The sequence below is a fragment of the Pantherophis guttatus genome, chromosome 1 (assembly GCF_059756535.1).
Source record: "Pantherophis guttatus breed Tessera chromosome 1, ASM5975653v1, whole genome shotgun sequence".
NCBI classification, from domain to species: Eukaryota; Metazoa; Chordata; class Lepidosauria; order Squamata; family Colubridae; genus Pantherophis; species Pantherophis guttatus.
In genome coordinates this window covers 66,229,896-66,244,331 of record NC_142063.1, presented here as the reverse complement: position 1 = coordinate 66,244,331, position 14,436 = coordinate 66,229,896, and the positions used below count along the sequence as shown (strand labels likewise).

At 38.5% G+C, this 14,436-nt stretch overlaps 2 protein-coding genes across 4 annotated transcripts in view; one reads left to right on the top strand and one right to left on the bottom strand.

The window, feature by feature from the left end:
* Window positions 1–217: 217 nt before the first annotated feature.
* Window positions 218–14,436, bottom strand: part of CHRM5 (cholinergic receptor muscarinic 5) — a 76,629-nt gene continuing 62,410 nt past the window's right edge. Inside the window, exon 2 of the mRNA XM_034417904.3 lies at window positions 218–1,981. Within this exon, the coding sequence (XP_034273795.1) occupies window positions 319–1,908 (1,590 nt within the window). The 5' untranslated portion in view covers window positions 1,909–1,981 and the 3' untranslated portion in view covers window positions 218–318. The remainder of the gene's footprint in view (window positions 1,982–14,436) is intronic.
* AVEN (apoptosis and caspase activation inhibitor) overlaps window positions 6,439–14,436 on the top strand; it is a 156,470-nt gene continuing 148,472 nt past the window's right edge. The window contains exon 1 of one of the 3 annotated variants that reach the window (XM_034418662.2): window positions 6,439–7,118. In XM_034418662.2, coding sequence (XP_034274553.2) covers window positions 6,924–7,118 — 195 coding nt within the window. In that variant the 5' untranslated portion in view covers window positions 6,439–6,923. The remainder of the gene's footprint in view (window positions 7,119–14,436) is intronic. The other 2 variants (XM_087875474.1, XM_087875490.1) reach the window with 2 other exon arrangements.

Genomic DNA, 14,436 nt, shown 5'->3' with positions numbered 1-14,436 from the left:
TAATATTACTCTGCAAGAATGTGAACCAAATACATTGATGGATCTATTCAATGACCAATTATTAAGGTCCTGTGTTCTGCCATTATAGAGCAGAAACGTGAGACCAAACGTCCTGATAACAACACTCAAAATGCTCCTTTCAATAGTTCCAATTACAGAAATGTTCCACATTGTGACTGCTTTCTTCATAATCATATATCATAGAAATGTTGCTTCTTTTGCTTCCCACACACAAAACAACAACTTTACAAATAAAGACCTATAGCTAATATACACTCTCTGGCCAAGATCATTATCTTTCAGCTACTTCATTTTAATTTAAGGCAGCTTTGTATTACCCTGCCAATATAATTTTTCTTCCATTTTTTTCTTCTTCCATTGACAGAAGAGCAACAACTTAAAGGTTTTTCTGAATGTTTTGTTACACAAGGCATAACAAATTGGGTTTACAGTACTGTTTACGTAGCACAACCAATAGCCAAGATGCCACAATGTTGGAGGAATGCAATATGAGCAGAATGTGGAAACCAATACCATTATGTTGTAGGGGGTCCAGGTAATTATAAAAGCTAGAAGAATAGCACTTAGAGTCTGGGCTGCTTTACGTTCTTTTATAAGAACCATTCTTTTTCTTTTAGTAATTTGATTACTTAGATTAGGATCCATATTTTTGATGGAAGCGTCTTTGGATAAACTGGCAGAACAAGGAGTGATTTTGACTTTTCGGCAACCATTGTTAGTTTCTGAAGCACCACCAGCTTTAACCACCAACCGGAACTTATAAGCTACACATTTATTACTTTTTTGCACCTGACTTTTGGTTGGGGTTAGAAAATATTTCTGGGTGTCATAGTCATTCTCCTCATGTTGGTCTTTGATAAAAGCTTCCTTTTTCTCTTCTTTTTGCTCATCAACCTTCCCTTTTACAGGGGTTTTATAGGCTACTTGAAAGACTGGATCAGGCGGGCATTTTTCCTCTTCTTCAGATGAGGCATAGCTGCTGCAAGTGGTCAGCTGCTCTGCCCTCGACCAATCTTGGCAAGTGTTTTGAATCTGAGATGCTTTTGCTGTGGCAGAAGTACTTCGACTGGATGAAGACCACGAAGCCTGAGATTGGTCTCTTTTGGTCAAATTTTGTTGCCTGCAGCTAAAACAAGACTTCAGCAATGTTTTCTGAGGCTTTATTGTTTCAAACTCAGTCACAGAACTGGAGCCCTGAAGCTCAGCTAGATCCTTGGTTCGTTTTTCAGTCTCTTTGTAAATGCGGCAATATAAAATAGTCATCACTGAAACCGGGATATAGAAAGCAGCAATTGCGGTACCAAAGGTAACAATAGGCTCGTACAAAAATTGGATTTGACATTCTCCAGGTGGAACAGTTCGCTCCCCTACAAGGTACTGCCAGCATAAGATTACAGGTGCCCACAGAATGAAAGAAATCAGCCAAGCCAAACCAATCATAATCCCAGCTCTTTTGGGTGTGCGTTTAGCTCTATAGGTTAAAGGACGTGTAATAGAAAAATATCGGTCAAAACTGATAACTAACAAATTCATTACTGAAGCATTACTAGCTACATAATCGAGTGCTAACCATAAATCACATGCCAAAATTCCAAGAGACCAGTGCCCTATTAATATGTATGATGTATAAAGATTCATAGAAAATATTCCAATTATAAGGTCTGCACAGGCGAGACTGAGCAAATAATAATTGTTCACTGTTTTGAGCTGGCTGTTGACTTTGAATGATATTATTACCAGAACATTTCCCACAATGGTTATCAAACTTAAGATGGCCGTTACAGTAGCGATGGTGATTACTTCCCAAAGATTATGGCCTTCAAGTGGTTTTTGGCTAGAAGTTGAACCATTGGTGATGGTCAAGTTGCTGTGTAACTTGTCTTCCATTCTTTTTTGTGGTGGATTAGCATCAGCGTCTTTTAATTTGCTCTAGGTACTTCATCTGTAATTTGAAGATATCCTTTAAATGACAAACAGAGAAAAAAATCATAAAATGAAGGGCACCTGCCAAATGAATTTAGCATTAGAAAACAATCTGTTGTTCGATTTCAATTGTGGGTTTCATCAAATTTCAAAGGTATTTTAAAAGAAGGATACATGAATCTTTTGAAGCAATGCAACTCAACTGCCCTTCCCAATCTGCTGTTCAATCTATCACATCTTGCTTAACTTACCCCCTTTGAATGGCTGCTTTCCACCTACTCTTCAGCAGCAATCCAGGTGGAAGTATTATTGGAGGTTTCATATTCATGCTCAAATGATGTGGGAAGGCCTTTGAAGTGGCTGAGCTAAGCCTCCAACATGATACACATCCTCAGTGTCTTGAGCAATGAGTTCAGAGGAGCCTTTTGGCTGCCTCAGAAAGTGTTTCTCTGAGTGGTTTGCAGAACCTCAATGTAAGTATCTTTGCATGTATTCAGTCAACAGATGCAATTAATGCTCAGTGGTAGCTTTTATTCAATCAAGTCACATTGACTTGGAATATGTAGGTACCTTTTACAGAACATTGTATGTAACAATGTAATTCTAATTAATATAGAATAGAATAAAAATAGTTTTTCAAGCCTTTCTTGTCAAGTAAGTCATTATAAAACAATGTTGACTGGATATTAATAAAGACTATGGATTTCATTATTAATTCCTGTTTAATAAGGCTTTTTTGACTGTTACAAGAATATACATTCACTAACAGTGAGAAAAAGCCTTGCTAAACAGGAATTAATAATGAAAGCCATAGTCTTTATTAATATCCAGTCAACATGGTTTTATAATGACTTATTTGACAAGAAAGGCTTGAAAAACCATTTTATAATGCTTTCTTGCTACAAGCAATCAGGTAATTTATAAAGGAAGATTTCAAAATACAAAATTAATGTTTAAGTTCAACCATGCATGTATCTGCTTCAAACAAACAAACAAAAAGACATTGGGATATATGCAACAAACCTGGATTGAACTGAACCTGACCAAGATATCTCCTCTGCTCTCAGACTGCTGTGTTTTACAAGTTAGTCTAGAGCAGGGATGTGTGATGATCTTAAAATGTTAATTACTGTTAAATGTAAGTTGTATTTCTTCTTTCCTGATTAAAAATTGATTAAACCCCACCCTATTACACCACCTTTACAAATAAAGTATCTGTCAGAGTCTGTTAAAAGTGATACACACGGTTTGTATTGTCACCACTGGAAAAGGTAGCTTTAACCTAATCTCTTTGCATATTCACTGTCTCCCAATAAAAGTGCTTCTTTGTGGCTACCAAATAATGAAGAAACAACATGGTTTCTGATGGCATATTCATATCTAGCTTAGTGTTATGCAAACAAGTAAGCCAAGTGTATCTTATTCTTCAGTTTATTAAACAAAACTGTTTTATAACAACTTTATTGCACTATTTTACTATTTAGCCATTTTATATGCAGGCTATGAACTGCAGATCATGTTGAATTTCAGAATTTATCTAAAGAACAAACAGAATAGAATAGAATAGAATAGAATAGAATAGAATAGAATAGAATAGAATAGAATAGAATAGAATTGAATAGAATTGAATTGAATTGAATTGAATTCTCTATTGGCCAAGTATGATTGGACACACAAGGAATTTGTCTTGGTGCATATGCTCTCGGTGTACATTTAGGAGTATTTATACAGTTTTGATTCCCACTTTGCAAGGTCTCCATGTTAGAGCTGCTTGACAGCACACCATTGTATGGGGTATTGGTGCTAACTTTACTGAAGAATATCAAAAGCAACTTCAGTAGCACTAGGCAACTGAATCTAATTTCCATGATAATTTGCCACAATTTGCCAACTCAAAGTTAGATTAAGCGTACTATGGAAAATTAAAATGGAAACTAAACTCAGTTCCATTGTACTGCTAACATCTTCCATCTGAATAAAAATGTTTAAAGATATAAAGGTCAGAATGTTCCAGCAGTTGGCCCGACCAGAGTACTAGAGTTTCAACTTCTGATCACAGATGATGGTTTTGGATGCCAGCTATGTACCATGTTTCCCTGAAAATAGGACCCTGTCTTATATTTTTTTAAACCCTGAAATAAGTGCTTGGCCTTATTGCCATGCGCTCAAAATCCGAATTGGGCTTATTATCAGGGGATGTCTTATTTTGGGGAAAACAGGGTATCTGTATTAACAAAGTGTAATAACAAAATAGTATGAACTAAAATAATATTTTGAGAGATGCACTGATGGACTCCCCAGGCTGGTGTTGCTCAAGCACTTTGAACTAAAACATCCATTATCCACAGCCAACAGAATGAAAGACATGCTCCACAACCTAGAAGGCACCAGCTCATAGCAACCTGAGATATATTCAGATGTCAATCTCCAGATCTGGTATGTGATGACTCAGATAGCATTCTTTCTGCACTTCACTTCACTGCATATAAGATAGTATGGTCCTATTATACTGCAAACATATTTTTGGAACTGAAATAAGTCTTCAAGGAGCCTTTAAAAACAGGAATAGAAATTGGATCTGACAAGCTAATAAAAGAAACTAAAGATGACATTTAACAGAGAAAATACTACAAAGAGAGAATAAGGCCAAAAAGGGTGCTGGGCCAGAAGAAATTGAATTATGTTATCGTCAAAAAAGAACAACGTGAAGTGTAACAAATAATGCAACAAGAGCCAGTTTGGTATAGTGGTTAAAGCATTGTACTAGAAACAGGGAGATTGTGAGTTCTAGTCCAGCCTTAGGCACAAAGTCAGGTGAGTGTCCTTGGACCAGTCACTTTCTCTTAGGTTTAAGGAGGAGGAAATGGCAAACCCCTTCTGCAAAAATCTTGCCAAGAAAACTGCAGCAACGTGTTCAGTCTCCAAAAATCAAATATGAACAGAAAAAAAAATACAATAAACAGTTATGATACAACACAGATTAAAATATTAAGGTTGGTTCAGCTCAAAAACTCTGATAGGTTAGAGCGACGGTCCCCAATCTTTGCAGCTTGGTGGCCCAGTAGAGGGGGGAAGAGGGGAACTGGGCTATGCATGCAGCTCAACTTGCATGAGAGGTGGGCTGGCTTGTGTGGGCATGCATGCATAGCTCGATTTGTGCAAGGTGAGCTGTGCGTGCATGAGCACGTATGCCGGCCTGCTGCTTGTGCAAGTTGAGCTGCATGTACACGCTGGCCCACCACTCACGCAACCCATTTGTAAATAGGCAGGGCGCAGTAGTGGCCCTCAGCCTGGGGGTTGGAGACTCCTGGGTTAGAGAAGAGACCAGAATGGCTCTCTGAACAGTTAAGAGAAAAAAGAGTTTATATCCAACAGCCTATACTGGCCAATTGGAGCTGGCCATCTTCTTGAAGTCATCTCGATAGACTGGTTGATGAAATAAAAATGTGTTGGAACCAGAGGGAAAATATTTAACACTGACCAGACAGACATTTTCTCTTGTACCATGCATGGCTTGGGGTATCAGGTGAAGTCAACATCCTGAAATTGTGGCAGAAACAAAAGGTTGCCAGGGTATCTCAAAGGTGCTTTATAAGGACTTTGTTTTTTTTCTTTGAATACATTTCACTTCTCATCCAAGAAGCTTCTTCAGTGATGAAAAACTGATGAAAAGCAAAATATGTTAAAAAAAACAAAAACCCAAGATAATACAATTGCCTTTTCAGAAGCACCTTTGGAACAACCACGACCTGGATGATTGAAAATCTCCTTAGACGTTGTCAAGGTATGTTTTGTGTATGATTAAATGCATGTGGGGATGTATAAAGGATCCCTAAGGATGTATAAAATCATAAGGGGAAGGGTCAAGAAGGTAGTTTCAATTTTATCATCACAGCCTCAACCCTTTGTACCCGCATACAATATCCATGCAAACACAGGGCTTTGATTTTGCCGTAACTTTAGTTCACACTCCTCTATTAAATATTATGTGTGTTTGTATATTGACAAAACCATTCTTAGACAACCCTGGGACGCTAGTATACTTTGTATTGCCTAGAAATTGGTTTTATGGGTATTTCTCCAGAACTTGATTAAGATACAGTTTTGCATTGTTGTTATGAAGTACAAAGCACATTGTCTGAATTATTAGATTTGTGATCTCTGGTACAAGTAAGTTACTTTTCTATCATGTTAGGTATTTAAAAGGAAATTACAGGTAGTCCTCGGCAACTGAGCCCAAAATTTCTGTTGTTAAGTGAGACATTCGTTAAGTGAGTTTAGTCCCATTTTACGACCTTTCTAGTGACAGTTCTTTAAGTGAATTATTGCAGTTGCTACATTAGTAACATCGTTGTTAACTGAATCTGGCTTCCCCATTGACTTTGCTTGTCAGAAGGTCGCAAAAGGGGATCATGTGACCCTGGGACACTGCAACTGTCATAAATACGAACCAGTTGCCAAGCCTCTGAATTTTGATCACATGACCACGGGGATGCTAAAACATTCCTAAGTGTGAAAAATGGTCATAAGTCACTTTTTTCAGTAGCGTAACTTTGAACGGCCACTAAACCGTTGTAAATCGAGGACTACATGCATGCTTATAGTTGCACCCACTTATCACCACTGGAGTTAATAATAACATCTTATTATGTTTTAAGAAATCGAATAACGCCCATTTAAATATTAAGAATTTAGGCTTGGATCCGTTTTATCAGCTTTTCTATATTTGTTCTCTAAGAAAAGTAGCCGAGCGATCCATTTGCAACAGCCCCGCAGCGGATTCCTCTTTCGGGTCCGTTTCTCAAGGCGAAGAGCTGCGGCTGGGAAGCGCCTGGCGCGGGTTCAGCGACCCCCATCCTTCGGGCCCGGCTGACGCGGCCTCCAGTTCCTGCAGCGGCCTGTTTTCCGGCGGAGGCGGAGATCCACGCGAACCCGGTGAAGTCCAGCCGCGTGCAGCGCGGCCGCCCGAAGGGATTCCAATGCAGCCCGACCGCAGCGGCCGGCCCCGAAGGGGAGGCGGCCGGCCCAACCGGAGACGGCCGGGCGGAAGGGAGAAGCCGGCGGAGACCAGCGGCGACGACAGTCACAGCCGAGGAGGCGGGGGACGAGGCAGGCGGGGAGCCCGCGGCGGGGCAGCCGCTTCCGCTCCCTCCGCGCCTCGCGGCTGTGAGTCGGTAAGAGGAATCCGCACCGCCCTTTTCCTTCCTAGGACAAACCCGGGACTGTCGCCGGCTACCCCGCTGCTCCTCGGAAAGAAAGGCAGAGGGGCAAACGGCTCAGTCCCGGCAAGGCCCACTTCGTATTGCTGTAACTCCCGCGGGCTCTGGACTTTTTTTTTAAAATTATTATTAATGCTCCTCCGAGAGAGGGGGAGATCCTGATGCAATCGCTTGTCTAGAGCTACGTTAATGCGGGTCTTCTGGAAGGAACATAGAATAGGGTTGGAAGGGACCTTGAAGGTCTTCTAGTCTAACCTCTTGCTCAAGCAAGAAACCCTCTCGCATTCCGGACAAATGGGTGTCCAGTAGAACTTCTGAAGCTTGTATCAAAAGAAAGATTTTTCTTTATTAGCAGGGCTACTGTATTGCAGCTTCCTTAAATTCTTTAGATTTTGATTTCTTAATGCGTTAATTGGAAGAGTAATAGGAACAAATAGGTTATGCATAGGTGGAGGGGTGGGATGGGCATGAACCAGGAGAAATTTATGTCCCGTGGGACTATTCAGATAAACTGAACCATATTGGAAGTACACTATATTTTACTACTGTGAAAACTATAAGTAGATTTTTATGGAGATTCTCAGTCATCCAGGTCCTGGTTGTCCCAAAGGTGCTTTTTTCAAGAGGCAACTGGACTTTCTGGTTTTTCTTTGAAGATGTTTCGTTTCTTATCCAAGAAGTGCTCCAGAGCTGAAGAAGCTTCTTGGATGAGAAGCGAAACGTCTTCAAAGAAAAACCAGAAAGTCCAGTTGTCTCTTGAAAAAAGCACCTTTGGGTATAAGTAGATTTGCTCCACCTTACGAATATGAAGTCTGAGATTTGCCCCTCGAATGAGATGTAATAGGGGAAGGGGTGTCAAACTCATTTCTTACTACTGAATTGCGGTCTGTGTTTATATCAGGTTGACGGTTCCTGTGTGTGCAACATTAGCATATTAATATGGTATGCATCTGGCATGAATTTCTGGTGTACTGACATACAGTAACCAATTACCCAATTACAATATATTTTTATAATATTTTTTAGTAGGGATTACACATGTAAAACTAATAGAAACTTTAAAAGATAAAAAAATTAAAAGGTGCAGAAAAAAAAGAAACAACACAAAAAAACCCCAAAGTATAGTTAACATTAACAATTTTCAATACAACCAACCATTTCTATATAAACAAATCTTTAAAACCTCATCACCCCATTTTAAATCAGCAAAAGTCCATTAAGGGTTATCATAAATAATGACACAACTATTATAAGCTATATCTAATAAACTTACTTTGAATTCTTTCTTTTACATTTATATTTATATCTCATTTTCTGTTTAAACAAATCTTCCTGTCTCTTCTCTTTAGGTAAGTAAAACCTTTAAAACATCATCATTCAGTTCTAGTCAACATAAATCTATTAAATATTACCCAAATAACAACCCTATTTTAACCTTGACCAATTTTGTATTCTTTCCCCTTTGTCACAAGAATCTTTAGCGCTCTCTGATAAATGTCCAAACATCTACTTTTTTTATACTCTGTCTTTTCTCACAAAATCATTGGCAATTTTCCGAAACCCTGTTTGTAAATCGGTATAAACAATTTATCAGTGTCACTCTTCATATTTGCATTGTCTCTTCTCACAGAATCACTGGTAACAAGCCCCTTTGGTAAACCCAATATAAAAAGGTTATTCACATCACTTTTCTGGTTTACTATTTGTCTTTTTTAAATGTTAAGACATGGTTTCATTTGTATATTCAACAGTGCATCTTTTTCTGTATAAACTATTTCATGTTTTTTATCTCTCTTATAGATGATGGTTTTTAAATTCACAGTAAATTCAGTTTAGTTTTATTCAGTGAAACTTGTTCTTGTTCCATGACACCCTCTGATTTATCTATAATAGCTGATACCTTTAAAATAATTTCTAAGACCATTAGTTATAGATCCTGTTCAACAGATCCATTGATGTATTCATTTCCTTCTGGTGCTCCCTAGTGACCAAAGTTTTCTAGGTTTTCAAACTTCAAAGTTTTCTTTTTTAAGATGTAAATAGTTTCCCACAGAAAGGATTCTTATAACCAATTTTAAATAATTCAAGCCCACGTGGACTCTCAATCCACTTAAAACTTTGTGAAATCAATACTTTAATCACCCTTTTGATTTATATTCCAAAGCATGCATGCATGATCTCCGGAACGTTTAAAAGTTTAAAATTTTTTATTTTAAAACTTGTGCTAAGCTTTCGTCGGCCCCTACCGACTTCGTCAGAGTATAAAATCCCCATTGAGGAGCTGCTTGCTTTTATGTGATGCTGATCAATTTAGTCATTGCGCGTGTAACAGGCTCACACCCTTGCCTTCCCCCTGTAATTATCTTTTTTTCTGCCTTAGTCATGCTGACCAATGACGATGCACTTTCCCGTGCCTCCTTCCCCATTGTGTGTTGCTTCTTTCTCTCCCTGGGGGGTAACGCAGGGTTATCAGGCATTGCTTTGAAGGTATTTCTCCCTGCTCTCTCTCCCTCATTGTTATGCCTTTCCCTTTTAGGCGCACATGTTGCCTCCTCTAAACCCATTTGTTTTACCCATGATCTTGTGATGGGTCTGCGTTGTTCTTCCTTACCCCCCCCTATCTTTCTCATTCTGCTGTTTCCCTAACCTACTCTCTTGCCCTCTATCAGGGTTTATCACACCTTCATTGGGCCACTCTCCATGCCTAAAGGAGGAGATTTGTCCCCGATCTCCACTCAGTCTTAAGGAGGATCGGTCCTCCTTAAGTCTTTCCTGGTGCCGTAAAGCCTGGTATGCTGGTGGTATGTCAATATGTCTATTGAGGGAGTTGTTGTTAGAGAATCAGGCTTCTTTCAAGAGGCGCCCTCCTTTTGTTTCGTTGTGGGCAACAACTTCGGTCTGTTGGAAGTTGAACTCGTGACCATACTCCTCCATATGCATCCAAATCTGGGAACGCTGTTCCTTATGTCTAACCGCTAGTTTGTGCTCATGCACCCTCATTTTCAGTTGTTTTGATGTTTCTCCTATGTAATGACCTGAGCAATTGAATGGAGATCGGGGACAAATCTCCTCCTTTAGACATGGAGAGTGGCCCAATGAAGGTGTGATAAACCCTGATAGAGGGCAAGAGAGTAGGTTAGGGAAACAGCAGAATGAAGAAGATAGGGGGGGTAAGGAAGAACAACGCAGACCCATCACAAGATCATGGGTAAAACAAATGGGTTTAGAGGAGGCAACATGTGCGCCTAAAAGGGAAAGGCATAACAATGAGGGAGAGAGAGCCGGGAGAAATACCTTCAAAGCAATGCCTGATAACCCTGCGTTAACCCCCAGGGAGAGAAAGAGGCAACACACAATGGGGAAGGAGGCAGGGGAAAGTGCATTGTCATTGGTCAGCATGACTAAGGCAGAAAAAAAGATAATTACAGGGGGAAGGCAAGGGTGTGGGCCTGTTACATGCGCAATGACTAAATTGATCAGCATCACATAAAAGCAAGCAGCTCCTCAATGGGGATTTTATATTTTGACGAAGTCGGTAGGGGTCGATGAAAGCTTAGCACAAGTTTTAAAATAAAAATTTTTAAACTTAAACATTCCGGAGATCGTGATGTCTATCGGACATTTTGTGTTGTCTGTTCTGAGACTTATGGGAGACTGGGATAGTACTATTTCTGTCTTATGAGACTTCTTCAGCCAGCCACACCCATATTTTATGACTCCTCTCTGTAAAGGTCAAATATTTATTTTTATTTTGTTCTTTTTAATTCATAGGTTCAAATGTATATATATATGTATATGTATATACATGTATGTGTGTGTGTGTATGTGTATATATATATATATATATATATATATATATATATATATATATATATATATATACATATTCTTTCTAGCCAGGTTTTACCTACATAAAAGCCTACGAAAAAGGAAAAAAGACATTTATATATATATATATATATATGTATATATGTATGTATGTATGTATGTATGTATGTATGTATGTATGTATAGTTAATATTTCGGGTTTCTTCCCGTGTAATTGTGGATATATCCCTAAAAGGGTAGAAGCGACGTTTCGGCAGAATCCCATCTGCCATCATCAGGCTTATGCCAGTAGTCATTTTGCACTAACTGACGTTGGAATTTCAAATCTGGTGCTGGTATTCTGGGATGGCTCCACCTTTTCATTCTGATTGGTTGGGAGTCCCAGTATGTGTTTATTGGCTTGGCTTCGGGTGTATGGTCGGTTTTTCTCCACTAGGTGGCAGGGCTTTATCTTTGTGGCTGGTTTGAATATGATTTGGTTGGGATTTTTTTGTGCAATGTTTGGTCCATGTTCCACATATGGTGTCAAGATTCGTCTATCTATGAGAGCAGGTTTCCAAATAGTAGGCAGACGTGAAGTGTCATCCCGTTTATTCATGCAATATGGTCTTTTTTCCATTTCTATTGCTTCTCTGATTATCCTGCCATTGAGATGTTCTATTTTTGCAACTGTTTTTGTTTTATTAAAATTAATGTTGTGTCCTGTTGTATGGAATACCTCTCAGACCCATAGTAAGTTCCATAGGCTCACCTTTACAAAATCTAGCCAGATATTTAGCAAAACATCTTCAACCTTACGCAGAATCTGCTGCTTCATATGTACAGAACTCATACCATTTCATACAAATAATAAAAAAGCAACACATAAAAGAAAGTGACCTTCTTGTAAGCTTTGATGTTGTATCACTATTCACACAAATACCTGTCAAAGAAGCCTTGTCATCAATTAAAAACAAATATCAACTACCAAAACATATCACAAACTTAACAGAACATTGTTTATCCAACACATATTTCATACACAGAGGACAAAGATATAAACAAGTAGAAGGTGCACCAATGGGATCACCATTATCACCAGTCATCGCTAATCTTTTCATGGAAGAATTCGAATCCAATGCCTTAGAAAAAACTGTTAACAAACCAAAATTATGGCTCAGATACGTTGATGACACCTTTGTGATCTGGCCACATGGAAGAGATAAATTGGAAAACTTCTTAGTACATTTGAACAGCCTCCATCCCAAAATAAAGTTCACCATGGAGATAGAATCAGAAAACCAGTTACCTTTCCTCGATGTATTAATTTATAAAAAATCTGATGGCACCTTAGGACATACCATCTATCAAAAGAAGACACATACGAACCGCTATCTCAACGCCAAATCACACCACCATCCAGCACAAATAAACTCTGTTGCCAAAACATTAACCACAAGAACTAAACGTCTGGCTGATGAAGCACATTTACAAACTGAATTATATACACTAACTAATGTACTGACATCAAATGGGTTCTGTAGAAATAAAGTCATCAATATGATCAAACATACAACACCAAGACAGAATAAAAAACAACAAGAGGAACAAAACAATGGGAAAGCCATCTTGCCCTACATAAGGGGAACAACAGATAAAATTAGCAAAGTACTACAAAAACACAACATCAAAACCATATTTTGCACAGATAGAAAGATATCGTCCATTCTGAGAAACCCCAAAGACAAAATAGAATTAGAAGATCAAGGCATATATGAAATCCCATGTGCTTCCTGCCCATCAACATACATTGGACAGACCAACAGAAGAATGAGTGTGCGCATCGAGGAACACAAAAACTCAATACAAAAGCAAGAACACACATCATCATTAGTTCAACATATAAATACAACAGGACACAACATTAATTTTAATAAAACAAAAACAGTTGCAAAAATAGAACATCTCAATGGCAGGATAATCAGAGAAGCAATAGAAATGAAAAAAAGACCATATTGCATGAATAAACGGGATGACACTTCACGTCTGCCTACTATTTGGAAACCTGCTCTCATAGATAGACGAATCTTGACACCATATGTGGAACATGGACCAAACATTGCACAAAAAAATCCCAACCAAATCATATTCAAACCAGCCACAAAGATAAAGCCCTGCCACCTAGTGGAGAAAAACCGACCATACACCCGAAGCCAAGCCAATAAACACATACTGGGACTCCCAACCAATCAGAATGAAAAGGTGGAGCCATCCCAGAATACCAGCACCAGATTTGAAATTCCAACGTCAGTTAGTGCAAAATGACTACTGGCATAAGCCTGATGATGGCAGATGGGATTCTGCCGAAACGTCGCTTCTACCCTTTTAGGGATATATCCACAATTACATGGGAAGAAACCCGAAATATTAACTATACACACATACATACCCGTGAAAACTTACATAAACATACATATATATATATATATATATATATATATATATATATATATATATATATAATTTGATTTATATGCCGCCCTTCTCCGGACACTCAGGGCGGCTTACAATGCGTTATATATTTTATATATAATATATATATATATAAAATATATATATTTTATAAAACCTTACATTTGTATTTAAAATTTCTCAAAGGGTTGAAGAAAAACTCAGCAACTATAATAAAACTTGCATTTCTGAAAATTCAGTCTTTAAAAAAAATTCAAGTGATTTAAGAAGTGAGATTTGAGTGAACCTTGAATCTGTAAAGGCTACCTTGTTGGCCTTGAGTTTGGTGAATCTCACCGCTCTCAACTGTATGCAAGCTGATCACAAAAACCTAGGTTCCTGCAGTCCACTCCTAAACAAAAACAGCTTTTTGAAATACACACAGATGATCTCAAGTTCTCTCCTTTCACAAATCAGATTTCAGTCCTGTAATGTCTCCAGGGTTTCATGGGATGTCAGTTCACTATTTTCTCACCCAAAGTCTTCCCCATTATACTGTGATGCCTGCTGCATCCATTTTTGTTTAATTAGGTTTTAATTACACTTCTAGTGCCATCATGTTTAAATCAAAGTAAAAACAGAGAAGTCTCCCAAGAATTTCAAATCAAATCATCTGTTTTTTTTGGTTTGGGGGGGGGTGTTAAAGGATTCTTTCATGGAATCAGATTATTAACGGGTGTTATCTATATTTACAAACTTTAGCCTAAAAGAATGGCAGTCCAACAAGTACTGTGCTGCCTTATGATACATAGTGGTTGCATCAGTGCAGAGATGTTTGGCTGGTACTTCAGGTTGGCCCAGGAACTGAAAGATGTACGTACATATAAAGTCTTTCCAAGCATATCATATAAAATAACAAGTGAAATTGCAACAAAGATACATTTTTGCTGACAAGACATGGTGTTATAATATGTGCCCAGTTTAACTGCATGGCATGCATGGCTTGACAATGTAA